The sequence below is a fragment of the Pongo pygmaeus genome, chromosome 7 (assembly GCF_028885625.2).
Source record: "Pongo pygmaeus isolate AG05252 chromosome 7, NHGRI_mPonPyg2-v2.0_pri, whole genome shotgun sequence".
NCBI lineage: Eukaryota > Metazoa > Chordata > Mammalia > Primates > Hominidae > Pongo > Pongo pygmaeus.
In genome coordinates, this window is record NC_072380.2 from 112,571,498 (window position 1) to 112,598,699 (window position 27,202).

Genomic DNA, 27,202 nt, shown 5'->3' on the forward strand with positions numbered 1-27,202 from the left:
GATCCGCCAGCCTCGGCCTCCCAAAGTGCTGGGATTACAGGTGTGAGCCACCGCGCCCGGCCAGTTTTCATTATTTTCTTATATCCTTATTAAGAAGTGAAGCAAACCACAAAAATAAAGTGCTAAATTTAATCATTCCTCTTGTTTTGGAACTTCCTTGGGAACCCACAGTACATCCATCAATAAATGTTTGGTCAATTTTTCTTATTGCTTTCCCTCACCTAATAATAAAAAACTGATAAGAACGTAGCAATAACTGGAATGTAGAAATACTTTCTCTTGTTTTCATGCCATGTCTTTATAAAGACTTTGGAACTGGAGCAGTTTTCTTTCTTTTGAGCCGAGCTCTTGGATAATAGTATACTTATTTCATTCATTTAGATTTTCAAGTAATGAAGTTGTTTAAGCTACTCATGAGCTAAGGAACTACTTTATTCAAGCAAAATTATTCTCAGTTAGAATTGTTTTTTCCCTGAGTAGACCAACTTATTTTTAAAAATAGGAAAACAATTTTCCATTTATGACATTGTAATTACATGTGTACTGAGTTTACCAATAGCTCTACAAGGAGTTTTGTTATGTACTAATGGCAGACTGCTTGTTAGAATACTGGCCCCTACTTTCTGTGTGATTTATTTATTTATTTATTTATTTATTTTTGAGACAGCGTCTTGCTCTGTCTCCTAGACTGGAGTGCAGTGCTATGATCATGGCTCACTGCAGCCTTGGCCTTCTGGGCTCAAGTGATCCTCCCACCTCTGCCTCCTGAGTATCTGGGACTACAGGCATGCACTACCATGCCCAGCTAGTATTTTTTAAATTTTTTAAAGACAGGGTCTTGCTATGGTGCCCAGGCTGGTCTCACACTCTTGGGCTCAAGTAATCCTCCTGTCTCAGCCTCTGAAAGTGCTGAGATTACAGGTGTAAGCCACCACGCCTGGCCTAAGCCAGACATTTTTTTGCAAGCTGGTTAAATGTTGATTTTATAGTTTCATTTGGCATGAAGATAATGATATCAAGGTTATGTGTTCTATCCCCACAAATGCTATTTCATTTTATTCTATTCACATGCAGGCAAATGTGTAGTAACACAAATTGGTGTAAGAGTTTCCAGAGCGAGTTCACAATACATCATGCCTTTTAACTTTCCATTTACAGATAAAGGAAATAGGCTCAGATGCAATAAGTAACTTGCATAAGGGAACAACTAGTAAGTAGCTCAGGAGACCAACCCAAGCTTTTTAACTTCTAGCCTAAGGTTCCTTCCATTATACCCTAAATGGTTCTAAGAAAGATCAGCTAAAAGAATGAGTAGACCAAATATATTCATGACTATATGTTTACATGGAATTTAAGAAATCATTTAGATCCCACTTTTTGTATATTAAAGCATTAATCACTGAAAATCAAACATTAAGAAATTAACGAATTATTAGGATAAAATTGTTTAGTTACCATTTTATAGTGGTTTACTTGGATGAAAGCATCAATAGCACCAAAAAAAGCAACTCGTTCAATAACTATTTACTAAGCACCTTTTACTTGGCTGGCACTATGCTAGGTGCTAGGGACGCAATGGTATTTACATCAAACATGCGATACTCTAGGACTTCACAGAGGTTACCGGGAAATAAAGTTAACAACTGATTTAAATAAAGTGAACTAAGTGCCATGACAGAGGATGTATAAGCTGCTATGGAAGTACACAGTTGGGATAACTGGTCCAGTCGGTTATGACAATACACAATAACAATAGTGTCGCTTTTTTCTGGGTAGCTGAATCCTCTGTTTGATAAAGTTGTACACAATACTGTATGATTTTCTTCTAGTTAACCTATCTCTTGACCCCATCACAAATATAAAACCCACCAAAAAGAAATGCCTTTTGAATTCCTACTCTGATCTTTTTTCTTCAGAGTTTTATTACAAAATCATTAAAATACGGGTATTCAGTCTTAATACTATTTCATTCACATATACTTGATTGTAATATTTAAACCCCAAATAAAATCAGAAATTTAAAAAACATCCATTTCCATTGTTTCACAGTACTTGTAGTAAAGAGAACCACTTATTTATTGTTGATTTCTAAAAGTAAATGTGATAAAATATTTTTCACCACCAAAGTGAAATAAAAGATTACATTCTAACGGGCTGGTGTATTAGTCCGTTTTCATGCTGCTGATAAAGACATACCCGAGACTGGGAAGAAAAGGAGGTTTAATTGGACTTACAGTTCCACATGGCTAAGGAGAACTCAGAATCATGGCGGGAGGCAAAAGGCACTTCTTACATAGAGGTGGAAGAGAAAATGAGGAAGAAGCAAAAGTGGAAACCCCTGATAAACCCATCAGATCTCCTGAGACTTATTCACTATCCTGAGAATAGCACAGGAAAGACCTGCCCCCATGACTCAGTTACCTCCTCCTGGGTCCCTCCCACAACATATGGGAATTCACGTTGAGATTTGGGTGGGGACACCACCAAACCATATCATTCTGTCCCTGGCCCCCCCAAATCTCATGTCCACACATTTCAAAACCAATTATGCCTTCCCAACAGTGCCCCAAAGTCTTAACTCATTTCAGCATTAACTCAAAAGTCCAGTCCAAAGTCTCATCTGAGATAAGGCAAGTCCCTTCTGCCTATGAGCCTGTAATACAAAAGCAAGCTAATTACTTCCTAGATACAATGGGAGTACAGGTATTGGGGAAATGCAGCTGTTCCAAATGGGAAAAATTAGCCAAAACAAAGAGGTTACAGGGCCCATGGAAGTCCGAAAACCAGTGGGGCAGCCAAATTTTAAAGCTCCAAAATGATCTCCTTTGATTCCAGGTCTCACATCCAGGTCACGCTGATGTAAAAGGTAGGTTCCCATGGTCTTGGGCAGCTCTGCCCCTGTGGCTTTGCAGGGTATAGCCTCCCTCCTGGCTGCTTTCATGGGTTGGCATTGAATGTCTGCAGTTTTTCTAGGCACATGGTGCAAGCTGTCAGTGGATCTACAATTCTTGGGTTTGAAGGATGGTGGCCCTCTTCTCACAGCTCCACTAGGCAGTGCCCCAGTAGGGACTCTGTGTGGGGAATCAAACCCCACATTTCCCTCCCTCACTGCCCTAGCAGAGGTTGTCCATGAGGGCCCCACCCCTGCAGCAAACTTTTGCCTGGGCATCCAGGCGTTTCCATACGTCTTCTGAAATCTAGGCAGAGGTTCCCAAACCTCAATTCTTGACTTCTGTACACCCACAGGCTCAACACCACGTGGAAGCTGCCAAGCCTCTGAAGCCACAGCCCAAGCTGTACACTGGCCCCTTTCAGCCATGGCTGGAGTGGCTGGGACACAGGGTACCAAGTCCCTAGGCTGCACACAGCACAGGGACCCTAGGCCAGGCCCATGAAACCACTTTTTCCTCGTGGGCCTCCAGGCTTGTGATGGGAGGGGCTGCTGTAAAGGTCTCTGACACGGCCTGGAGACATTTTCCCCATGGTCTTGGGGATTAACATTTGGCTCCTTGCTACTTATGCAAATTTCTGCAGCCAGCTTGAATTTCTCCCCAGAAAACGGGTTTTTCTTTTCTATCACATAGGCTGCAAATTTTCCAAACTTTTATGCTCTGCTTCCCTTATAAAACTGAGTGCCTTTAATGACACCCAAGTTATCTCTTGAATGCTTTGCTGCTTAGGAACTTCTTCTGCCAGATACCCTAAATCATCTTTCTCAAGTTTAAAGTTTCACACATTTCTAGGGCAGGGCCAAAATGGCACCAGTCTCTTTGCTAAAACATAACAAGAGTAACCTTTACTCCAGTTCCCAACAAGTTCCTCATCTCCATCTGAGACCACCTCAGCCTGGACTTTATTGTCCATACTGCTATAAGCATTGGGGCAAAGCCATCCAACAAGTCTCTAGGAAGTTCCAAAATTTCCCACTTTTTCTTGTCTTCTTCTGAGCCCTCCAAACTGTCCCAACCTCTGCCTGTTACCCAGTTCCAAAATCGCTTCCACATTTTCGGGTATCTTTTCAGCAACACCCCACTCTACTGGTACCAATTTACTATATTAGTCCATTTTCACACTGCTGATAAAGACATACCCGAGACTGGGAAGAAAAAGAGGTTTAATTGGACTTACAGTTCCACATGGCTGGGGAGACATCAGAATCATGGTGGGAGGCAAAAGGCACTTCTTACATGGTGGTGGAGAGAAAATGAGGAAGAATCAAAAGCGGAAACCCCTGTTAAACCCATCAGATCTCCTGAGACTTATTCACTATCCCGAGAATAGCACAGGAAAGACCTGCCCCCATGATTCAATTACCTCCTCCTGGGTCCCTCCCACAACACGTGGGAATTCTGGGAGATACAATTCAAGTTGAGATTTGAGTGGGGACACTGCCAAACCATATCAGCTGGGTAACCACAAAATGACAAAGGTGATCAGACCAAGAGATCAGTATGACTGCAATATATAAAAGACAATAACAGAGTGTCTCATGATGGACTAGAAATAGGATTCCAGATTCCTTCATCATACTACTGACATTTTTCACATGTAAAGTAAATGTTTCTGTTTCCTTTTGCATTATTCTGTAATAAAATAAGAAAAATTCATAAGATATTGGGAAATGTGAGTATTTAAAATGACCCATTAAACTGAATAGACAACATTGCATTTCATTTTTTAAAAATATGTCAAGGAACTGGATCTTTGATTTTTAAGATCTAAAAAGTCACTGAAGGAATGTCATTTAGGCCAGGCAGAAATCAAGAGTATAAAATAGCAATACTGTTCATATGACAGATGAAGATATGGTTTGATCTGAGCCACAGAAAGAGAGGGCTTAGGTCGGGCACAGTGGCTCACACTTGTAATCCCAGCACTTTGGGAGGTCAATGCGGGCAGATCACTTGAGGTCAGGAGTTTGTGACCAGACTGCCAAACATGGTGAAACCCCATCTCTACTAAAAATACAAAAATTAGCCGGGTGTGGTGGCAGGCACCTGTAATCCCAGCTACTCAGGAGGCTGAGGTAGGAGAATTGCTTGAACCCAGGAGACGGAAGTTGCAGTGAGCTGAGATCACACCACTGCACTCCAGCCTGGATGACAGAGTGAGGCTCCGTCTCAAAAAAAAAAAAAGAAAGAAAGGGCTTAAATAAATTAAATAATTAAATTAATCAAAGAATTAACTTCATAAATTAAGAGAATCAAGACTGAAATAAATTTCCTAAAAACAAATTAACTTCTCTTATAGAGAAAAAAAGTTAAGACTAAGTGAAGAATATTAACTAGTAAATTGATCCTGATGTGAAAGATGTCTCAGAAAATTTATGAGTAAATATAATTTACATAAATATAATTTAGCCTCCAAAAACCCTTTGTGGAATTAGAAAGGATATAGATGAAAATTTAATATTTAGCAGCTAATCAAAATTTTATAGCAAGTTAAGTAAGAAGTTAAAATTTCAGGCAGATTTCCCTCACATATGTCTATATCTAACTCATACTTTAAATTGCTTTGTTAAAATAACATATAAGAGCTACATTTAAATCTATGCATAGATTGTGAACACAGATACGTATATATATCAGTTACCCATATACAAACAAAAAAATTATGAAACTATCTTCAAATTTTCTCCTGGTATTAGTAATTTGTTCAACAGTAGAACTTATCTCTTTCTTAGCCTGGCACAGTAGCTCATGCCTGTAATCCCAGCACTTTGGGAGGCCCAGGTGGGTGGATCACTTGAGGTCAGGAGTTTGAGACCAGCCTGGTCAACATGGTGAAATCCCGTGTCTACTAAAAACACAAATATTAGACAGGCATGGTGGTGCGTGCCTATAATCCCAACTACTCTGGAGGCTGAGGCAGGAGAATCGCTTGAACCTGGGAGGCAGAGTGTGCAGTGAGCCAAGATCCTGTGAGATCATGCCACTGCACTCTAGCCTGAGGAGACAGAGCTAGACCATGCCTCAAAAAGAAAAAAAACAAAAACAAACAACAACAACAACAACTTATCTCTTTCTTGCTGTTCTATGAATGGAACATGCAAACTCAAATCATTTTTGGAAACGATTTATAAATCGTTTAAGTACTTTGTAAATAACTTAGTAAATCTTCTTACTTAAATCTGTCTTTTCCAAGCAGCCCAAATTTGTCAGAATTTCCAGATTAAAGAAATGAAATCTGTGCCTGTAGCTCTAGAATTTTTTAAAGTATTTATTTGAAATGTGTTACTTATAAGGGTATATTAACTAAGACTCCCATTATGAATAACTATATACTTCCAATAATTTACTCTTTATGTCTTCCTAGTTATTAATATTCAGTAAATTTTACTTAACCAGAGACCGAAATTATAGAATAAATTCAACAGAACTTCTGAAAATATTTTATTTATATTTCATTTCAGTCAAGTACTCATTTTCCAAATCTATAAGGCCATCTGTCTAGAGTTCAAAATCTTTAATATTATTTGAAAAACTATTTTTTTAAAAATGATTGAAGAAATGTCAAGAGTGATGAAATGCACAAATTTAAAATGTTACATAAAACAATAAAATACATACATATAACAACAATGAAAATTCTTTATTTAAAATACCAAGTTATTAAAATGGGTAAAATGACACAGTAAAATTTTTTCAAAACAACTTTAAAGAAAACATACAATGACATGGATTATAATATATACAAAATAGGAAATTAATCATCACCTGTCATTAATGGGAAGATTTGCATGTATTCAAAATATTCATAATTTTAAGTCAGATAAATAGAACACTGCATGGGGGAGTTCTATATTTAGTCTCTTCAGAGGCGTTTTAAATTCCGCTTACTCTGGGCACTTCCTGGGAGAGCATCTTTTCTATTTCTTGGCTTTGCTGCTCCTCTACTACATTCTTCAGACCCATGATAAGCACACAGACATAACACACAAAAGTCAAAACCACAGGCTGTTCGGCTACACAGTCCCCTTTTCTTATATGGCTGGTACTTAGCAGGGGACTGGCACCTTGGGCAAGGTTTTAATGCTTCATCAGTAAAAAGTGTTTTGGCAACCTGCAGTGAAAGCACACACACTAAATCTTCTGGTTTCATATAGAGGAGCACTTTATTTCAAGCTCTGTAAATATTTATTTCTAATAACTTATGACATAATAAATACTCACCTTAACATATTCTTCCTGTTTACTACTTAAGTGAGTAACAGAAGAGCTTGCTAGAGGTGTCAAAACTTCTCCCCAGGGAGATAATGTTGACCCTTGCTCTCTCTGAGAACCAGGTATCCTAGCCTGTGCCTGCACAGATCTTAAAGCTGAGCGATTTAAAAGCTGGAGCCGAGTGGCAGCATCCTCGACATTTAATACAGCCCCCTGTGGTAAAGGACAAGAGGCATCAATACTGCAATACCAAAACAGTTCCAGGATAGCTTTCTGATGCACACGGATTTATATGCTTTGAAGAGGTTTTTTGCCATCAGAATTCTCTCCCTAGGCCATTCCTTTTCAGGGGAAAAAAAAAACAAAAAAACAACCAACCAACCTTTTCTCACCTAACATATAAAAGTTAAATAAATATAAAAAGAAAAAAATTTAAATTAAATTCTACATCTAAGTTTGTATGGCTGGTTATTTTTCCATTTATTTTAAACTTGGTTCAGCAAACCTTTCCTGTAAAGGACCAGATAATATAATATATAATCTGGACTTTGTGGGCCATGTAGTTGCAGCTACTCAACTCTGCGGTTGTAGAAAAAGCAGCTGTAGACAAGAAGTAAACAAAAGAGTGGAGAAAACCATCAAATAACTTTCTTTTATAATTTTTTTTGTTTTGGTTAATAATACATTAGAATAGTTCAAGTAGAAAGCAACCAGTCTATGTTGGAATAGGACAGCAAAGGGCCCCAGGAAGGATGTCTCTGAGGAAAAGAAGGAACAGGTAGAATACCTGATTTGTTTGGACTTACACAGAGGAGACTTTCAGTTCTGGTGGATAATGGGAGATGAATCAGGGATCTGTATAGAGAAACACTAAGCAAAAATAAATAAATAAAAGAGAGAGAGAAAAAACTATGCAATTATTAACTCTGGAGGGAAAAAGTTACACTAGAACAGAAGTGTAATCATAGTGTACAACATACTACAGCTGTGAAAAAAGTTATAATAATCTCAACACAATCTTTATAATGTCAGCACCTAATTCTGATTCATTCCCAAATGGTGGTGTAATTATAGTCATAAGACAGGAGAAGAGAGAAAGGAATTCAGAGAGAGAGGGGTTATGTAAGTAGTGGCAGTAGTAGTGAGAGGTTAGAGAACCTAATCCTTCTATAGAAAATAGTAAAGAAATGACAGGGAAATATAATTATTTAGAAATATGGAGCTAAACACTAGAAGAAAGTGTTGAAAATGATTGTCTTGATGGAACAAGAATCAAGAGTATGAAGGCATAATGGTATATTTTGTTATGATAGTCCAGTTTGACTTTTTAAACCATGTATTACTTTGAAAAAGATTTTAAAAAGCAAGTCAAAATAAGAAAAAGAGCATAAGAAAGGGGGAAAAGTACAGTTCTTTAAGAAACTGAGTTTCTAAAAAAGTGATTGCTAGAATATGAGGATAGATTTTTTTTTTTTTTGAGACAAAGTTTAACTCTGTCATCCAGGCGGGAGTGCAGTGGCATGATCTCAGCTCACTGCAACCTCCACCTCCCAGGTTCAAGCGATCCTCCCACCTCAGCCTCCCAAGTAGCTGGGATTACAAGCCTGCACCACCACACCCAGCTAATTTTTGTATTTTTAGTAGAGACAGGGGTTCCACCATGTTGGTCAGGCTGGTCTTGAACTCCTGATGTCAAGTGATCCACCAACCTCGGCTTCCCAAAGTGCTGGGATTACAGGCATGAGCCACTGTGCCTGGCCAAATATGAGACTATTTCTTTTCTTTTTTTTTTTTTTTTTTTGAGAATAGAACATTTCATTATTTGGAGTTACATGGAGGGTTGCCAGCACAACAATATGCTTCTTCCTTAGAGGAGTTAAGGAGTATATGGAGCCAAATGTTTAAATATTAATAAGTGCATGCTTAAACAACTGTTTTTTAAGTCTGTCCCTAGCATACAGGGCAGCATTTGAAAAAGAGATGTTAAGAAGGCAATTAATATCTTCCCTATGACAAACTCCCAGAGCCAGCAGCTGCAGAAGCAGCCAGGAGCTCTGAACAGGTGAAAAGGTAAAGCTTTTCTTCAAAATAAAAAAGAAAGTCAAAGTTTTAGTTAATAGCAGTCCCTGATAGTTCACTTTAATGAGAAACCTGCCAATCTATATCTGGGTGTTCATATTTGTTTATGCCACGCTTTATTCCAATTATTATATTTAGTCAAATTAGAAATTTACTTATAGTATGTTATTAAATATTTTTCACTAGATCAAGAATGAATTAGTGAACTCTCAGAATCTTTTCTGGCCTAAAGTTGAATCTATAATCAAACATGGGTGCTAGTCATCAGATGCCTATTACACAAAATAGCATGCCTGAGAGGAATCCATCAGCTTCTATAGGACTTTTCTTGTAACTTTAAAGCCAGAATTCAAATCCTCAAGGGAGTGCAAGTTTATGTTGCTTCACAGGTACTGATGTGCTTTGCTCACTCACCTTCAGGCTTGTACATATGCTACTTTCTCTGCTAAAACCCTCTTCTCTATGTTCACCTGGCTAACTGCTAACTCATTATTCAGGTCTCAGTAGAGATGCACTTCTCTTGATTCCCAAGTATCAGTCAAAAACTCCTTTAAATAACTCTGGGCTTCCTCTAACACACCTGGATTGTAGTCACCTATTTACCTATATCACCCTCAAGGTGTTATGCTCCAAAAGAGCAGGAACCATGTCAGAAATGTTCACCATTGTAATCTGAGCACTGGCACAGTTACTAACATGTAATGTCCACTCAAAAGACTGAATTAAAAATGCTATAAGGGTATCTCATTATCATTAGGATCCAGCATATCATTGGTATTCAAATGCTGTTAAGAGTACACCCACGTAAGCAGCAACAAAGCCCAACAAGATATTCTTTTTTTTTTTTTTTTTTTTGAGACAGAGTCTCACTCTGTCACCCAGGCTGGAGTGCAGTGGTGCGATCTCGGCTCACACTGCAAGCTCTGCCTCCTGGGTTCACGCCATTCTCCTGCCTCAGCCTCCCAAGTAGCTAGGACTACAGGCGCCCGCCACCACGCCCGGCTAATTTTTTGTATTTTTTTAGTAGAGATGGGGTTTCACCGTGTTCGCCAGGATGGTCTCAATCTCCTGACCTCGTGATCCGCCCGCCTCGGCCTCCCAAAGTGCTGGGATTACAGGCATGAGCCACCAAGCCCGGCCAACAAGATGTTCTTGATGCTTATGTTGTTTATTCCATTTACAGACTGGGTGAAAATTGAGTCTGGGAAAACTAAAGAATTTATGAGTGAATGTTTGTTAAATGGAAAAGGTTAAAAGATAGTAGGAAAACCAAATTAGGTTGTCTAGCAACATGAGATAATTATGTATTTATACAAATCCATTTTAGAGAAGTATTACATACATTACCTCAGAATCTGTTTTCAGTTGTGTGATATAAAACTTCCTCCTCCGATTTGCATTTTTATCTTGAACAACAATTTCACGCCAATTTCTGCTTACTTTCCAAACACTATAACAAAAAGATCCATCCTTATATTGCATACATTCTATAGGATTAACATTTTGTTGTATATGCTAACTAATGAGAAAAATTTGTTTTAAAGATTTCGGGCAGTAAATTTAAACCTAAAAATTTACATAAAAGTATGACGTGGTCAACATTGTTATTTCATATTAATTCATCATATAAAAGAATTCCAATTAAAATGTAAAGTATATGCCAGCATTATATAGATAGATTACTTTTATAAATGGTCATATAAAGCCAGTATGAGTCCACTGGGAGACTGATTAAGAGGATTTAACTTCAAATGTAACATTAAAAATTTGGAACAAGAGATGCAGGAAATGATTGTCATCTATAACACAAGAGGTTTCATCAATTTCTCCTATTCCTGTGTTTAACAGATCTGTCATTTTGATTACATAAACACAAGTACAATTAATCCTTCATTGGCATTACTAAGTGCCAACTATAAATACTATTATGGGTCGCACCACAGAGTTCCTATTTCATTAACCAAAGTTTATGAAAATGAAGCAGCTAAAGAAAAAACACAATTTTTGTCCAGTGATTGCTGATTTATCAATAACTTTGATAATATTATTATTAAAAAGTAATATTTTGACTGTTAATCTCATCTTTTTTTGTTATTCTAACAAATCGAAAGGAGTAAGGTCAGAAAAGATTGAAATAAGTCACTTCATACAGAGGGTCCCAGTTGTCAACGCTACTATTCTTCCAGCTACCATGCCCACTTCAATTGCCACTGACTCTCTAGGCTGATATATGTGCCCTATATCAGAGGGAAGGAAAGGAACAGGCAGAAAGTCACCCAATAATGGGGAAGAAATGAACTACATAATTGGGTATTTGCCACAGATATTGCAACTGATCAACTCTCAAGTTACTAGGAACAGTACTGCCAACATAGTTACATACTTTGCAGTACAAATACTGTATGTTTGGAGAGATGGGAAGGAGAGGTAATTGTTGAAATATGACTGAAAATCAACTGCTCACATAAGCAAGCACCCAAAAGTGTCACCCAATTTTAATTTTAACTGGTCCAAATACTCCAGCATATAAAAATAGCATTCCTGGCCGGTCACAGCGGCTCACACCTGTGACCCCAGCACTTTGGGAGGCCAAGGCAGGAGGATTGCTAGAGCCTAGGAGTTTGAGACCAGCCTGGGCAACGTAGTAAGACCCCATCCACACCAAAAATATTTTTAAAATCCTATATCTCAGCCATCTCCTTAATTTTTTAAACAGTTTATCGTTTGAACATTTTTAAAAGGCACACAATATGGGTGCACTAATCTGTTTATTATCCTACTTAAGATACACCAAATACATTCTTGATCAAATCTATTCCAGAAAGCCTTAAATCTTAGTAACAGTTTATGGAAAAATACTGCATTAGAAATCAGAGGACTCATTATAGACCTAGATCTATGCCTGTCTCCTTGAGTGGCTGTTAGCAGGTCACTTCTCTGGGGCTCATTTCCTCATCTGCAAAACATGTGAACTAGATACCTTAGAAGACTTCCAGCTAAGAAATCCTACAGTTCGCTACAATAGACATATAATTAATGTATGGAGGAAAGATAAAGGGCTTTGATAGAAGTAGTGGCCATAAAAACAAGGACAGAACAGGCAGTGGCTCACACCTGTAATCCCAGCACTTTGGGAGGCCGAGGTGGGAGGATCACTGGAGCCCAGGAGTTGCAGACCAGCCTGGGCAACATAGTGAGACCCCATCTCTACAAAAACTAAAAACAAAACAAAAAAACCAAGGACCCTGTAAAAAACTCTTTTGACATATACCTATCAAGAAAGAGGCTCACTAACTTCCCGCATGTTCCTCCATAACCATCATCTTGCAGAAATCCTGTTCCACATGACTTCTCTCCTTCATTGCCATGGCATTCCCATGGGTCTTGTCTTCTGATAGTCCTGTAACTCCCCCAAATTGGCATGAACAGAGTCTCATTTTAGTCTTTGTAACCTTAGTTCCCACCCTCAATATTCTGAAATGTATTTCTCTTTATTATGTAGCAGCATTCAGTCTACTGCAACATCTATGAACACAAATTCTTCAGTTTCTAATTTCTTGAAATTCCCCAAAGTAATTAACTTTCACCTCTGTGTTAACAATAAAAATGAAATAAGCCACATTCCCCTGGTCTCTGGAAAGATCAAACCCTAAAATAAAAGCTAACGATTGTTTTTAAATTTTAGAACTTAAATAATTAAGTGGTATTATTTGTACACTGTCATTTCTCAGTCACCACAATGCATTACATTATTTCTGACCAAGTGTCATAACTTTAATACTGCTTGCAATCTGACAATATGATCTGAACTATTAAATCATTAAACAACTTCCATGGAATAGAGCTTGCCATCTTGAAAATTTAAAATTCAACTTTTAGCAACTCTCTTTCCAAATGACAGTGATAAGAACTTTATTCAGAAAAAAAAGACTATATCATTGCTACTTAAGCAGGCTTTTAAACAGAAGGATCAGCAGGCGCGGTGGCTCACATCTCTAATCCCAGCACTTTGGGAGGCCGAGATGGGCGGATCTCGAGGTCAGGAGATCAAGACCATCCTGGCGAACACGGTGAAACCTCGTCTCTACTAAAAATACAAAAAATTAGCTGGGCGTGGTGGCGGGCGCCTGTAGTCGCAGCTACTTGGGAGGCTGAGGCAGGAGAATGGCGTGAACCCGGGAGGCAGAGCTTGCAGTGAGCCGAGATCATGCCACTGCACTCCAGCCTGGGCGACAGAGCGAGACTCTTGCTCAAAAAACAAAAACAAAAACAGAAGGATCTGTACTAGGTAGCTCTGTTGGGAAGTTCATTTAAACTACCTTTGATATAAGACAACAAAAGATAGAGATAATAAAACAAAATAAAGGACAACGACTCAAGTCACAGAAAAAATTTCCAACTTAAAAAAAGATGTTTTATTTCATAAACAACTCTTACTTCTTACCTGCATAGGCTCTCTGCAGTCAAGGAATCTAAAACCATAGCAAGAATATGCTTTAAATTTCTATATTTTAATTCTGTTAAGATGTCCAGTTTTTCTATACCCATTTTCTTGCCAATCAGTCCTGCAAGTATACACTGCAGTACAGCTATTTTCTCCCCATCCCCTTGCTCTAAGAATTCATGTCCACTATTTTCCTGGAATCTTTTCCTCTTGCTTTTCATGAACAGCTCATGTACCAATTGCAAGGCTGGGGTCTTTGATAAATTCTTTAAGCTAAAGGTCAAATCCCCACTCTCATCACTACTCAGCTGACCCTCTGAGATGGCAGAAGCAGCTGCTGCTCTTTTTTCAGAGTCAGGGTGGACAATCTGCTTTTCCTCTTCTGTCTCTGACTGCGAGCTTTGCTCCCGAAGGGTGGACAGTCTTCTCGACCTTCCAAGATGTCTTGTCTTTCTTATGGTGTCCCCAACTTTGGGAGTCCCCTTATGTTTCTGCAGTAGTTCTTGAAAAGAACCCTCCTGGTCAGAGAGGGAATCTTCTGATTTCTCCAAGCTAAGTGAGTTAAAACCACTGTCTTCAGGCGTTGAAATATTGCCTCTCACTTCAGGTGAAGGAGAAAGTATTTGACTTGCGTTAAATCTAATGTTTGCCACAAGATTACTTATCGGAGTCACAAATATGTCCTCATCTGTTCCACAAGTTGTCCCACTAACAGAGGAGCCCAGGAGCTCTGGACATGCATTCTCATCATTAATGCATAAACTGCTATCACTAAAGTCATGTGTGATAGAGTCTTTAAAATTATTGCCCTGAATTGGAGATATACATTCAACTTCAAATAGGCTACAGTCATCTTTGGAATCATCAATTGTGGAAGTCTTTTGCTGAGAAAAATTAAGCCTCAATTTTTGACTGCATGAAGTCACTTCTTCTGTTTTTAAAGTGCTAGTAACTAAAGGGCTAAAATTATTTGCCCTGGAAAAACCTGAGGCACTGCTTGGAATATTTTTTTCTAAGTTGATAACTTGGCTTATACTACTTTCTAAAGAACTATTTTGTGATTCAAAGTCCCCCTTTAGAAGAGCGAAAGATACATTCAACCTTCTGCGAGGTAAACATTTTTTCCCACTGATTTTAGGTGTTTCACAAAGTTCTGGGGTTTTATCCTTTTCCTTCCTAGGCAAGATACATTTCTTTTTTTGAGTGGGAGACTCTAAAGGATGTTTTAAGCCCAGGCCTGAAGTTTCAGGGTGCTCATAGAGTAATGGTGGGCCTTTTTCTTTCTTTCCAAGATATTCTTTATCTATATTATCAAAGCTACAAGATTTTAACTCATTGTAGCCACTATCTTGAAATGAAGATGTGGAACAAAAATCTCTGAAGGTGGAGTACTTGGAGTTGACAATTGGAGGAGAGTCCGCCCCATTTCCTGCTTCAGTGCCAGCTTGACCTGAGTGCCTTTGTGACATCTTCAAAATCTCTGTTTCTGCAAAGTGACAACAAAGTTATTCTGCCTTTGAAATGAGTATCCAGGCAGCTTATACCAAAATACATTATTTGTTATGAGTACAGATAATAATGGAAAATTGTATGACAATTTTTGAAAAGTTACTTTAATAAAACAATTCTACTCCATAAAAAACTGATGTGTATCCTACTTAAAACGAGTTCTTGACATCACAAAGCCAAAATGTTCAGGTTATAAATATTCAAAGATCACTTGATTAATCATAGGCTAAGCATCATGCACACATATTTTATTGAACTACCCTAAAGAGAAAAAAACCTAGAAGCATTATTTTTAGGTTATTTTATTACCTTATGATTTTCACAGAACTAAACGATTTTGATTTTAATATTCCAGCTTATTTGTGTCAGCCTATATTAGTCTACTCAAAAAACGCTATATGCTACTTTTTAAACACCTTGGGGAATGTGTCAAATAATGAGTGCTGTCTCTAGATCTACCTGCAATCAGGCTGAACAACTCAAGTAATGTTCAAACATGTAACGTAGACCTGTTGTAGAAACCTAGTCCCCATAACCATTCACAAGGTGTGAATTCCCAAACTCAAGCCTTTGCAAAGACTGGCTCATTGATGAACTACTAACACATTCTTCTTGAGCTAACCATAATGAACCACTGCACCACAGATAGGGCCATTTCAAAGTTGGCATGTTGTACTTATTCATATCTCACTTTCTAAATATTTTGTGATGCAAGGTCCAGTTTCAGCCTTGAATTCACAGTTAATAGGCAATTATTTATGGGAAAACCACAATTTAAAATATTCTTGAAGTTGCAAATAAAGAATGCAATTCAATTACTTAAAGAACAGTTACTCAGTAGTTACATGAGCAAGGAATGACACTAAGAAATATTTTACTCCTTAAACTTTTCAACAGTGTCATCACATTCCTTCTTTTTAGAAACTTGAAATAAATCTTAACTCAAAGAAAGCTAACAAATTTGTTTTGACAAAAACAGTGTTAAGAAAAAAATTTATTATAGTTTTTGATATTTTTCATATCATTCCTTCAAATTCCTTTTCATGTCATTCCTTCAAAGTTTTCTCCAGGACAAATGCACAATTTTTCTCCATTAAAAGATCCTGGGAAGATCTATTTATTGGCTGTAATGTGACAGTAATTTATTTATGCTTAAATTTAATCAAATACATGAGTGAATGATTTTTGTTACAAAAGCAAATTGCTAAACACAAAATATTTCTTTATGGTTTGATGATCATTAAAAGATTATTTTTACTAAACAAAGTCTAAGTATTTTTTAACCTTTTAAATCTATACTCATTTTTGATAAATGTCATACATGTCCCCTTCTGATCTACATCCTCTCAGATCACTGCTAACTTCTGCACATGGTCACAAACCAAATAGATTTATCAAACTGCTTTTTATAATTTTGTTATATTTTTAAACAATTTTGTTTTACAAATATTAAATTAATAAAGTAGAATGCATATTCAAATTACATCTCCACCCATGAACTGTTTTCTCCCTCTCTGAAAGTAATTCTGTTAAATAACACTTTTCACTCAATTTGGGTCACAGACCTTTTATTTTTAATTTTTTATTTTATTTTTTATTTTTTTTTGAGACGGAGTCTCGCTTTTTCGCCAAGGCTGGAGTGCAGTGGCGCGATTTCGGCTCACTGCAGCCACTGCCTCCCGGGTTCAACCTATTTTCCTGTATCAGCTTCCCCACTGACTGGGATTACAGGCGCCCACCACTACGCCCGGCTAATTTGTGTATTTTTAGTAGAGATGGGCTTTCACCATGTTGGCCAGGATGGTCTCGAACTCCTGACCTCAGGTGATCCACCCACCTTGGCCTCCCAAAGTGCTGAGATTACAGGCATTAGCCACCGCGCCCAGCAGGTCACGGTCCTTTTAATAGGTTATGGCAATTGTACTGCTACTTCACCACTAGGTGTCTCACAATGCTAGAATTTGGGAAACTCAGAGGCAAATTGTTAAAAACAAAGTGGGGAATGCAGATATAATCTCTTTCCCCTAAAATGTTATCCAAAAATCTATTCTGGCCAGTGGCTCACGCCTGTAATCCCAGCACTTGAGGAGGCCGCGGCGGGAGAAATGCTTGAGTCCAGGAGTTTGAGACCAGCCTGGGTAACATAGTGAGACCCCATCTCTTAAAAAAAAAAAAAAAAGTTTCTGTTCACCTACACACTTGAAGTTGCCTCCAACGTCCTTTCTCTGCTATCATTTTCATCTTTCTACTACCCCAAGACGTTGGTCTCAAACGTGGTTCTTCGCAACTGAATTTTAAAATTATTCATGTAAAATCATGGACTGTCTGTTGTATTTTACGGACTCAACAGTTCACGGATAAATCAATCAAGCCTCTTCGATATTCATTTTTAAAAACTAGGCTTCTGATAAAAGGCTGAGAAAACTTATTCCTAAAGTGTTCTTTAAGGAAAAAAAAAAAAGCAGCGGCCGGGCGCGGTGGCTCACGCCTGTAATCCCAGCACTTTGGAAGGCCGGGGCGGGCGGATCACGAGGTCAGGAGAACGAGACCATCCTGGCTAACACGGTGAAACCCCGTCTCCACTAAAAATACAAAAAAATTAGGCGGGCGTGGTGGCGGGCGCCTGTAGTCCCAGCTACTCGGGAGGCTGAGGCAGGAGAATGGCGTCAACCCGGGAGGCGGAGCTTGCAGTGAGCCGAGATCGCGCCACAGCACTCCAGCCTGGGCGACAGAGCGACTCCGTCTCAAAAAAAAAAAAAAAAAAGAAAAAGAAAAAAAAAGAAAAAGCACCTACCACATCAGAGAATGAAATACTTACATTAAACCCAAATGTCCTTCATTTGTTAAAGTGGAAACTCTTACCATCAGTAAATCTTGAGCTCTTAGATGTCAAAGTTACGTAGGCTTCCAAACAAGAAATTCTCTCATCTTTGTCTTTAAAATTCATGCCAAAATAATGCCACTTAAAGAGGAAAACTTTAGTTTGCACAATTAATTGAAAGGTGCAGCAGCATCATGATTGCTCAAAGTCGAAGGGTACACAGGGTGCATGCCGCAGGGATTATTCCTAACACTTGAGAAGGTCTAAATCATTTTGAATTTCCTTCAGCCCTCCAGAAAATAGTTATCTTAATATCCTTGTTTTCTCCAGCTGGACTTAGACATGAGTAAACTCCCCAAATTCGGGTTCCTGAAAAGGCAGTGTGTGCTGCAGCCTGGCACTGACTCCCCCGAGGAGCTATGGCGGGTGGGTGGGTAACGGTCTCACCAGAGCGTCAAAATATCCGCTAGGCCCAGAAAGCCAAGGGCAGCAGGGGATGGGCTGGCGTCACCGGGAACGGAGGAGTGAGGGCTGCCGCGCGCCTCCCTACGCCCAGCACCTGGAAGACACAGGGCGACGCGGGGCCGGGCCGCCGGGAGACCCGCTAACGGGCACTCGCCTGGGGTCCCCCCGCCGCCCGCCTGGAGGCCGCGGGGCCGGGCGAGGCGCCGAAACGGACAGGTGGGAGAGGAGCCGGGCAGCAGCCGCTGGATGCGCCGGGGAGGAGCCTCGGCCTCGCCCCCTGGGATGTGGGCTATGGCAACCCCAACGCCAGCTTCGCGTGGGGCCGCTGCCTTTACCTCCTTAGGTTTGAACGGCCCGCCCGGAGTAACCGCTACGCGCAGCCCCGCCCCGCGCCGCGCTGTCCCGCCCCTTCCTCCGGCTCTGCAGCGCTCCCGCCCGGCCGTCCGCAGGCCTGGGTCCTCGCTTGAGCGGGAGGAGCGCCCCCTCTCTCGCTCACCCCTGCACCCGTCCCGAGGCGGATCAGAAAGGCTCTGCCTCTCCCCGTTCCCACTTTGGGAAGCATTGCCGTATTTAGGAATGCTAACGTGGCCTACAGTGGGATGCCATTAGAAATCATGTATGAGAATGTTCGCTTGGAAATGTTTCTCCAAACTGTCAAATGCAAAAAGCAAGTTACAAACTGACCCCTTTTAGGTTAAAAATATGGGTATACACAGGATGAGGTCTGAAAGGTATGAATAACTTGGATGGATACGGTACCTTTGTACAGGATTATGTTTGCTTTTTAGTTGTGTCTTTTTATCTGTGTTTTCTTCTCATGTTTCAACAATGAATATATACAGATTTTGTGATAATAAAAAAAAGCTGAGCCAGGCCTGATGGCTCACGTCTGTAATCCCAGCACTTTGAGAGGCAGAGGTGGGAGGATCACTTGAGCCAAGGAATTCGAGACCAGCCTGGGCAACATAGTGAGACCCCCATCTCAAAAAAAAAGATGTAAAAAAAATGTATTCATAAAAACCAGAGTGAAATGTGTTCATTGTTTACAAACATCCCTTTTTGGGCATCATGAACTCCCAAGTACCCTCAAAGCCAAATAAATTTTTTAAACCCTAATTTTTTCATTCAATAAATATTTACTGGGCATCTATTATATGCCAGGGACACTCCTGCTGCTCTTGGCAGCTTCTTCCTAGTCTCCTTTTTCTGGCTTCTTTTACTTGGCCTACTCCCTAAATGAGAGGTCCTACCTCAGCATTTTTATTAGTTTATCATCCCATGCTTATGTAATTCTTATTCAGAACTTCAACCATCACTTTTAAGCCAATAACAGGCACTACCACCACTCTTCTCTGACTGGACATTTCTCCATCTGGATGTCCCTCAGTCATCCAAAACCAAACTCACTAAAATTATTATTATTATGAGACAGGGTCTTGCTCTGTCACCCAGGCTGGAGTGCCGTGGTGCGATCTTGGCTCACTGCAACCTCCACCTCCCAAGTTCAAACAATTCTCCTGCCTCAGCCTCCCGAGTAGCTGGGACTACAGGCACCTGCCACCACGCCTAGCTAATTTTTGTATTTTCAGTAAAGACAAAGTTTTGCCAGGTTAGCCAGGCTGGTCTCGAACTCCTGACCTCAGGTGATCCACCTGCCTCGGCCTCCCAAAGTGCTGACATTGCAGGCATGAGCCACTGTGCCCGTCCACTAACAGTTATTAAATTCCAACTATGTGCCAATTACTGTGCTAGGTACTGGGAATACAGAGCTGACACAGCCACAGTTACTGCTGTTAAGGAGCTCATTGGTATAGAGCAAGTGCTGTAACAGAGGAACAGTAGCAGCACAAAGGAAAGAAGAACCAGCTAACTCTACTGGAGAACAGAGTGCATGAGATAGATTTTGATGTACAAGTGGCAATTTAAAAGGCAGACAACAGGAAATTCCAAACTTAAAGTGTACAAGAGCAGGAAAATTTCAAACTCAAAACAAAATGTGCAAGAGCAGTTGGGCACATGGAGAAACTGCAAATAATTTGTTATAGGCAGAAACTAAGAGTTGTTGGAGGAAAGGATTAGAGAAAATTCTTGAGAAGCGAAGAAGCTAAGTCTTGGAAAGTTCTGGATGCACGTTAAGAGTCTGAAGAGCATTTTAGAAAGTCCACTCTGGTGGCAGAATGGAGGACAGAATGAAGAGAGGCAAGGGTGGCTGCCAGGAGACCAGTAGGAAGCTACCGCATTTCTCCAGAAGGCAGTGGGGGTGGAGCAGAACCAAGACGTGACATGTTCAGTTGGCAGAATCAACTGCATGGGGCAAGGAGTGAGGGAATGAAGAGTATAGGCTTGGGAGAAAATAAGATGCATTTACTGTGAGGTTGTTAAGTTTGAGGTACCTGTAGGATTGTAAAGAATTAATGAATTACACATTCTTCAAGACAGCACCTCTCTGAAGCCTACCCCCACACTCCCTGGTAGAGTGAATAGTACCCTCTCTAGCTCTTCAAACAAATCTCTATTACAGCCATTTTACCCTTTCCTGCCCCACATTTGCAATTCTCCTGCAGAATTCTACTGAATTTTCTCTGTGTAGTTTACTACCTTCTAAAATCCCATATTATCTACTCATTTTTGGTTAATGTCTGCTCCCCATCTCCATCCCAATGTAAACAGGGCAGGGAATTTTGCCTATGGTTAAATAAAATCCACATAACCCCAAAACCATTTAAACATTGCCCTTTTCTTTTTTCTCCAGTTAATTTATTTTTCTTGAGATATTTTATTATGTCTGAGGAGTAAAAGACTATATCATATCTCCTTTATATTGTTCAAGGAAGAATCATTGTCACCTCTCCCCACCTAAAAATGGGCAAAAAGACACCTAGTTATATGTAGTTTGCCTGAGCTTTACTTACATACCCCAGATTGAAGCCACTGAGCTGTAATTTCATATTCTTTACTCACCACAGTCTTTTGCCTTTTTGCTTCCCTTTTTTTTTTTTTTTTTTTTTTTTTTTTTTTTTTTTTTTTTTAGAGACAGAGTTTCACTTTGTCACCCAAGCTGAAGTGAAGTGGGGCAATCTCAGCTCCCTGCAACCTCTGCCTCCCGGGTTCAAGCGATTCTTGCACCTCAGCCTTCCAAGTAGCTGAGATTACAGGTACGTGCCACCACGCCTGGCTAATTTTTTGTATTTTTAGTAGAGACAGGGTTTCATCATGTTGGCCAGGCTGGTCTTGAACTCCTGACCTCAAGCAATCTGTCCGCCTCAGCCTCCCAAAGTGCTGGAATTACAGGCGTGAGCCATGGTGCCCAGCCCTTTGCTTTCCTTTCTTGCATTGGGTGTCATCCCATCATTGACTTCAGAACTCTAAAACCTACCTGCTTGCCACAAAATCTGATGCTTCTTTTTGGGACCATCCAATAAAATGTAATGGGAGATTTCCCAAATTACCACGATATTCAAGCTATCTGGATATATTTAAGTGAATATAATCAAGGAAAAAGGAAAGACAGAGATTCAGGGAAAAAAATAGCAACTTCCATCTCCATAACCTTCTTAATAAAGAGTTAAAAGCACTGTTGTCCAGGATGGCAAGACAACTACCCCCATTAAAACAGAGCAATGCAATGATGTCTGGCATGTAGCACATGCTCAGAAAAAGTTAATGCTATCATTGATAATAGTGTAGCTTACACAGACCAAACTCCCAAGTGATCCTAGAACTACCAGTCTTTGCTGATAGGAAAGAGCATGTTAGATTGGGAACTAGCACCAACATGAATTCTTGTTGAAATTCTGGATCTTCTTGCTATGACTTGTCACTACTTTGCCCTTTTGTAGGACCTCAGGACCCATTTGTATTCTACATATGTTGATCCATTCTGATCTCCATAAATTGTTCTGCACGAGAATTATCTTGATATTTCAACTGGAGAGTTAATATACAAGATAGCTTGTAAATATGAAAGTCTGACTTTTGGGATCACTCTGTCATCTTTCTCTTAGGATAACAATGGTTCCATCTAATAGTTCTTACAGGGAAGCCTATTGTGCCTCTTGTATTAGATCACCTCTTTGGTTAAGAGGAGAGGTACTTTGTAACAGGGCTAATGGTTAAAATATTTATGCTCTGTTAGCCTGTCTGTGAAGAAAGAAGCCAGGAAGTGCTGTGTTTCCCTGAAAGGTTTGTAAATGGCATCTTCTTGGAAAGATCAACTTAAATCTCTCAAGCTGGTCTGGGGAGATGCAATCGAAGGAGTTTGAACTTCTGGAAGTGAAAGGTGAAGCTCAAAGCTCTCAGATTTCTGGATGGAGAGCCAGAAAGGAGTATAACCTGCTTAATAAAATATCAGACATAGTACGTGTTGGAAGAAAAAACGCCTACTTCTTTCATTAACTTTAAAATAGTTATTAACAAGTTATTTTAAAAAATTTTTTTTAAGTAGCTTCATTTTCTTCACCCTACTAAGTAAAATATCTTCCGGGAAAAAAGGAAACAAATGTAAACGTTCTGAACCCAACTGATCCATCATATTGAAATTTTGATATTTGAAAGAACGCACCTCCACTGAGCAGGGCGTTTTGTTCTTCTATGGTGGAACACATAGAACGGAGGGCGGGTGAGTAGACAGCGAAAGCTACCAAAATCTCTTAGATTTAAGTGGGAGTTGTTCATGTAGCTACCGTCACACTAGCCTTTGCTTTAAAACAAGTAAACGGACTGGGCGAGGGATGTGACAGTAGCCTATGAGAGAAGGGGCCAGAAAGCAAAAACAAAATCAAGAGAAAGGTAGGAGGCAGCTGCCCCACTGCCCCAGTACAGATATCAAACAATTTTTAAAAACAATCTGGAAAAGCGTTTTTCTACGTGAAAATCACTGGTGTAGTCGATTCTTCTATGTTCGTCCGAGTAACGACTAGCCTAGTACTTCTCGGACACTGTCATCTCGGTTTTTCTTCTAACCCTCTACTCTTCTGGAAAAGCGTTACTTTGTATGTACCACTACGTTAGTCAGAAACACACACCGCTTTGTACTTGCGTAACTGTTAAAATGCTCTGCTTTCCTGCAAAATTAAAACAGCTGGGGACCAGGCACTTAAACCCGTAGAATCTAATAGACAGAAAGCCCCTGCTCTACCGCCTTTGCGCAATCCGGGCTGTCTGGCCACGCCTGCGGCGGAAGAGGCGGGGAGAAAGGGGGGGAGGGGAACAGCATTGTGCGTCATGTACCAGCGCCGGAAGTTGGTCTCGACACCTAGGCTAGCCGGGTTGTATTTGGAAACGCGGAGTGAGAAGTTTTTCCGTGCTGTGTAGGTAAGCGAATTGGCGGGTTGGGGTTTATGGTGGATATTTGGGCCAAAACTGGAAAGACACCTGGGGTAAAAAGGTCCAGTATGGGGGTAGAGTTGAGAGTGGCTGGGGATACAGTCCATGCTATCGCTTTTTTCCCTATTTTCTTTTAGTTTAGATGTTTAGCCAATAGGAGTTATTTCATTGTTCTTCCCTCGGTGAGCCTGTTCACCTGTTGAGGGATATAATTTTTTTTGGCTAACTTCTGCTAGAGTTTGGGAAAATAGAACTTGTGTTAAACGAGAACGCGAGCTTTACAGTCAGATCTGTATCCCTTTGACTTTTAGTAGCTGAGTGATCCTGCGGAAATTAACATGTCTAAGTATCGGTTGCTTCATCTGTAAAATAAGAGTGATGTCTCCTAGGATTGTTATGAAGATTATAATGGCCTAACACGTATGAAGTAGTTATTATGTCCAGTTTGGGGTAAACGCTCAATACTTGTGTGTGAGCGTTTCGTCCTTGAGACCTAACCCATAGGATTTGGGGAAAGGAACAGATTAGGAATTGGGATCTTTTTAGCTTTTCCTGAGAAAAATGGGCCCGGATGGACTTGTGAGAAGCCCTTTTGAGATATTCAGTATTTGAATCTGTGATTTCAGGAGCTAACAATGGACACCCAGAAGGACGTTCAACCTCCAAAGCAGCAACCAATGATATATATCTGTGGAGGTAAGAGTAGCACTTACATAAAGTAAGAATATTTTATTTAAGTTTTTTTGAAATTGTTACATTTATTCTTTGCTTAAATGAGTTACTGGTCTTCAGAGTTATAAAGTAGAACACTTTAGCAACCATAAAAAAAAAAATCTCGTTGAGGTCAGTAGACCTGGGTTCGTCCTTGGTTTTCTGTTTACTAACAGAAAAAAACAAAGCTCGTTGAGATTTCATTCTCTCTCCTGGAAATGTGCATGGCTTACAACCTTCTTTCTTATTTAATATATTTAATAAAAGCAGCAGACCCTTGAGATTGAGTATATTTTAGTGTTTTGGATTGCCTTAGGTGAAAAATATAGTTAAGATAATTTGTAATATTTTCCTCTTAGGCATTGAGTAATTTTTTTTTTTTAATTCTAGAGTGTCACACAGAAAATGAAATAAAATCTAGGGATCCAATCAGATGCAGAGAATGTGGATACAGAATAATGTACAAGAAAAGGACTAAAAGATGTATCCTTTTAACTGTGCTTTCTAAATATGAGGTAGGAGGAAATGAATAATGCTGGGGTTGATAAAGATTAATTTCTGGTTAAAATGATAACGTCCTGGATTACAGTACTTAAAAAACAAACATGATTAGCATTTTCATGGACCAATGCATAGGCTCTAAATAATCTAAATAATACTAGTTGATTTTGGTTCTCATAAATTTATTTTTTAGGGATTCTGTACAGTCAAGCTTGAGGATAGGGATACATTCTGAGAATTGTGTCCTTAAGCAATTTCATCACTCCTACAGAAACCTAGACCATATATCCTACTATACATACACATCTAGGCTATATGGTATAGCTTATTGCTGCTAGGCTACACACCTGTACAGCATGTTATTGTACTGAATAGACAATTGTAACACAATGTTTTTGTATATCTGAACATAGAAAAGGTACAGCAAAAATAGAGTATAATCTTATGCGACCACTGTTTATACGTGCTCCATCTTTGACCAAAACATCATTATGGATGCATGACTACATTTATATAAGTATTCATTCTTGAGCTTGAGTTCATGGACAAGCTAAAGTTCACAAGGAGAAATACAAATATTGTGTATACTACCTAATGGAAAAAGTTGGGCATACAAATTGTTCAAATACTGACAGTAGGCCCAGCATGGTGGCTCACACCTATAATCCCAGCACTTTGGGAGGCTGCAGGAGTTCAAGACCAGCCTGGGCAACATAGTGTGACCCCATGTGGAAAAATAAAATACAGAGTAAATTGTTATGATATAACTAACACATATTTTAAATTGGCAGATTATCACCTTTAACATTACTTTAGTGTTTTTTTTTGTTGTTGTTTTTTGGTTTTTTTGAGACGGAGTCTCGCTCTGTCACCCAGGCTGGAGCGCAGTGGTGCAATCTCAGCTCACTGCAAGCTCTGCTTTCCGGGTTCACGCCATTCTCCTGCCTCAGCCTCCTGAGTAGCTGGGACTACAGGCACCCGCCACCACACCCGGCTAATTTTTTGTATTTTTTAGTAAAGATGGGGTTTCACCATGTTAGCCAGGATGGTCTCGATCTCCTGACCTCGTGGTCTGCCCACCTCAGCCTCCCAAAGTACTGGGATTACAGGCGTGAGCCACTGTGCCTGGCCTGCTTTAGTGTTTTTTGATACATTTTATGGAAAAGGTGGTGATAAAAATTGAAAGTGTTTTTAGTTTATTTAAAAACCAGTTGTCATAGTAAATAGTGAATTCCATTCTTTTTTGCATTTTAAGTTAAATAACAAACCAGCTTATTGCAAACAGTAAGTGACTTTGAAACCTTCAATCTTAATAACGTTTAAGTACCGTTTTTGTCCTTAACTGAAATTAATACAGTGGTTGTTTTTGATGCTCGATGAATGCTGGGAATTCAGAGGAATGTCTTCACTTATATTTGGATTTGTTCTCTTCACATTTCTGATTGTTGTATAGCTTTCGATTTTGCTTACAGTAGTTCCCCCTTATCTTCGGGGGATACATTCCAAGGCCCTCAGTGAACTCCTGAAACCTCAAATAGTACCAAACCTTTATACACTGTTTTTTCTATATATATAATACCTATGATAAAGTATAATGTATAAATTAAGCATAGCAAGAGATTAATAATAATGTAATAGAACAATGATAACATACTGTAATAAAAGTTATGTGAATGTGGTTGGTCTCTCTTGCTTTCAAAATATCTTCTTGTACAGTACTCACCTATTTTAGAATGTGGTTGACTACAGGTAACTGAAACCACAGAAAGAGAAACTTTGGATGAGGGGGCACTACTGTACTTAGGAATACAACTATATACATATGATTTTATTTTTAAGACCATATTATGTTTGGGTATCTACTAATATTTTGTATAAAGCAATTTTTTGTTCCATTACATGACTTTTTGTTTTATTGTATATGTAATCTGACACACAATAAAGGGTAAAGTTCCTTCCCCAAACCACACTTTTAATCAAAACCTAGAATCATCTGCAGTCCTTCCTTGTTAAAAATGCAGGTTTCTAGAACCCTCTGAAGTTCTGATTAAATAAATTTATTGCAAACCACTGTCCTGTGTCACTGTATCATTTGATATGAAGTATACCATTGTGCTTGGTGTCAGTATGCACGTGTCTTCTTGAGTTCAGTTTTTCATTTATTACTAGGTATAGGCCTTTCTG

General features: G+C 39.4%; 2 protein-coding genes across 4 annotated transcripts; one reads left to right on the forward strand and one right to left on the reverse strand.

The window, feature by feature from the left end:
- Positions 1-6,572: 6,572 nt before the first annotated feature.
- FBXO43 (F-box protein 43) lies at positions 6,573-18,850 on the reverse strand. 2 transcript variants are annotated; one of them, XM_054497636.2, is made up of 6 exons: positions 18,058-18,850; positions 13,687-15,172; positions 12,514-12,642; positions 10,590-10,692; positions 7,173-7,376; positions 6,573-7,062 (listed from the first exon to the last, which is right to left on the reverse strand). In XM_054497636.2, exons 1-6 carry the CDS (start codon positions 18,140-18,142, stop codon positions 6,814-6,816), a joined length of 2,256 nt encoding a protein of 751 aa, XP_054353611.1. In that variant the 5' UTR covers positions 18,143-18,850; the 3' UTR covers positions 6,573-6,813. The 2 variants fall into 2 exon arrangements, with proteins under 2 accessions (XP_054353611.1, XP_054353612.1); XM_054497637.2 differs by lacking the exon at positions 12,514-12,642.
- Positions 18,851-21,556: 2,706 nt separating this feature from the next.
- On the forward strand, positions 21,557-27,089 carry POLR2K (RNA polymerase II, I and III subunit K). Of its 2 annotated transcripts, none has more exons than XM_054497639.2 (4): positions 21,557-21,636; positions 24,433-24,502; positions 24,908-25,000; positions 26,376-27,089. In XM_054497639.2, the coding sequence occupies exons 2-4, from the start codon at positions 24,442-24,444 to the stop codon at positions 26,396-26,398; spliced, it is 177 nt and encodes a 58-aa protein (XP_054353614.1). In that variant the 5' UTR covers positions 21,557-21,636; positions 24,433-24,441; the 3' UTR covers positions 26,399-27,089. The 2 variants fall into 2 exon arrangements, with proteins under 2 accessions (XP_054353614.1, XP_054353613.1); XM_054497638.1 differs by lacking the exon at positions 21,557-21,636 and adding an exon at positions 23,692-23,794.
- Positions 27,090-27,202: the final 113 nt, after the last annotated feature.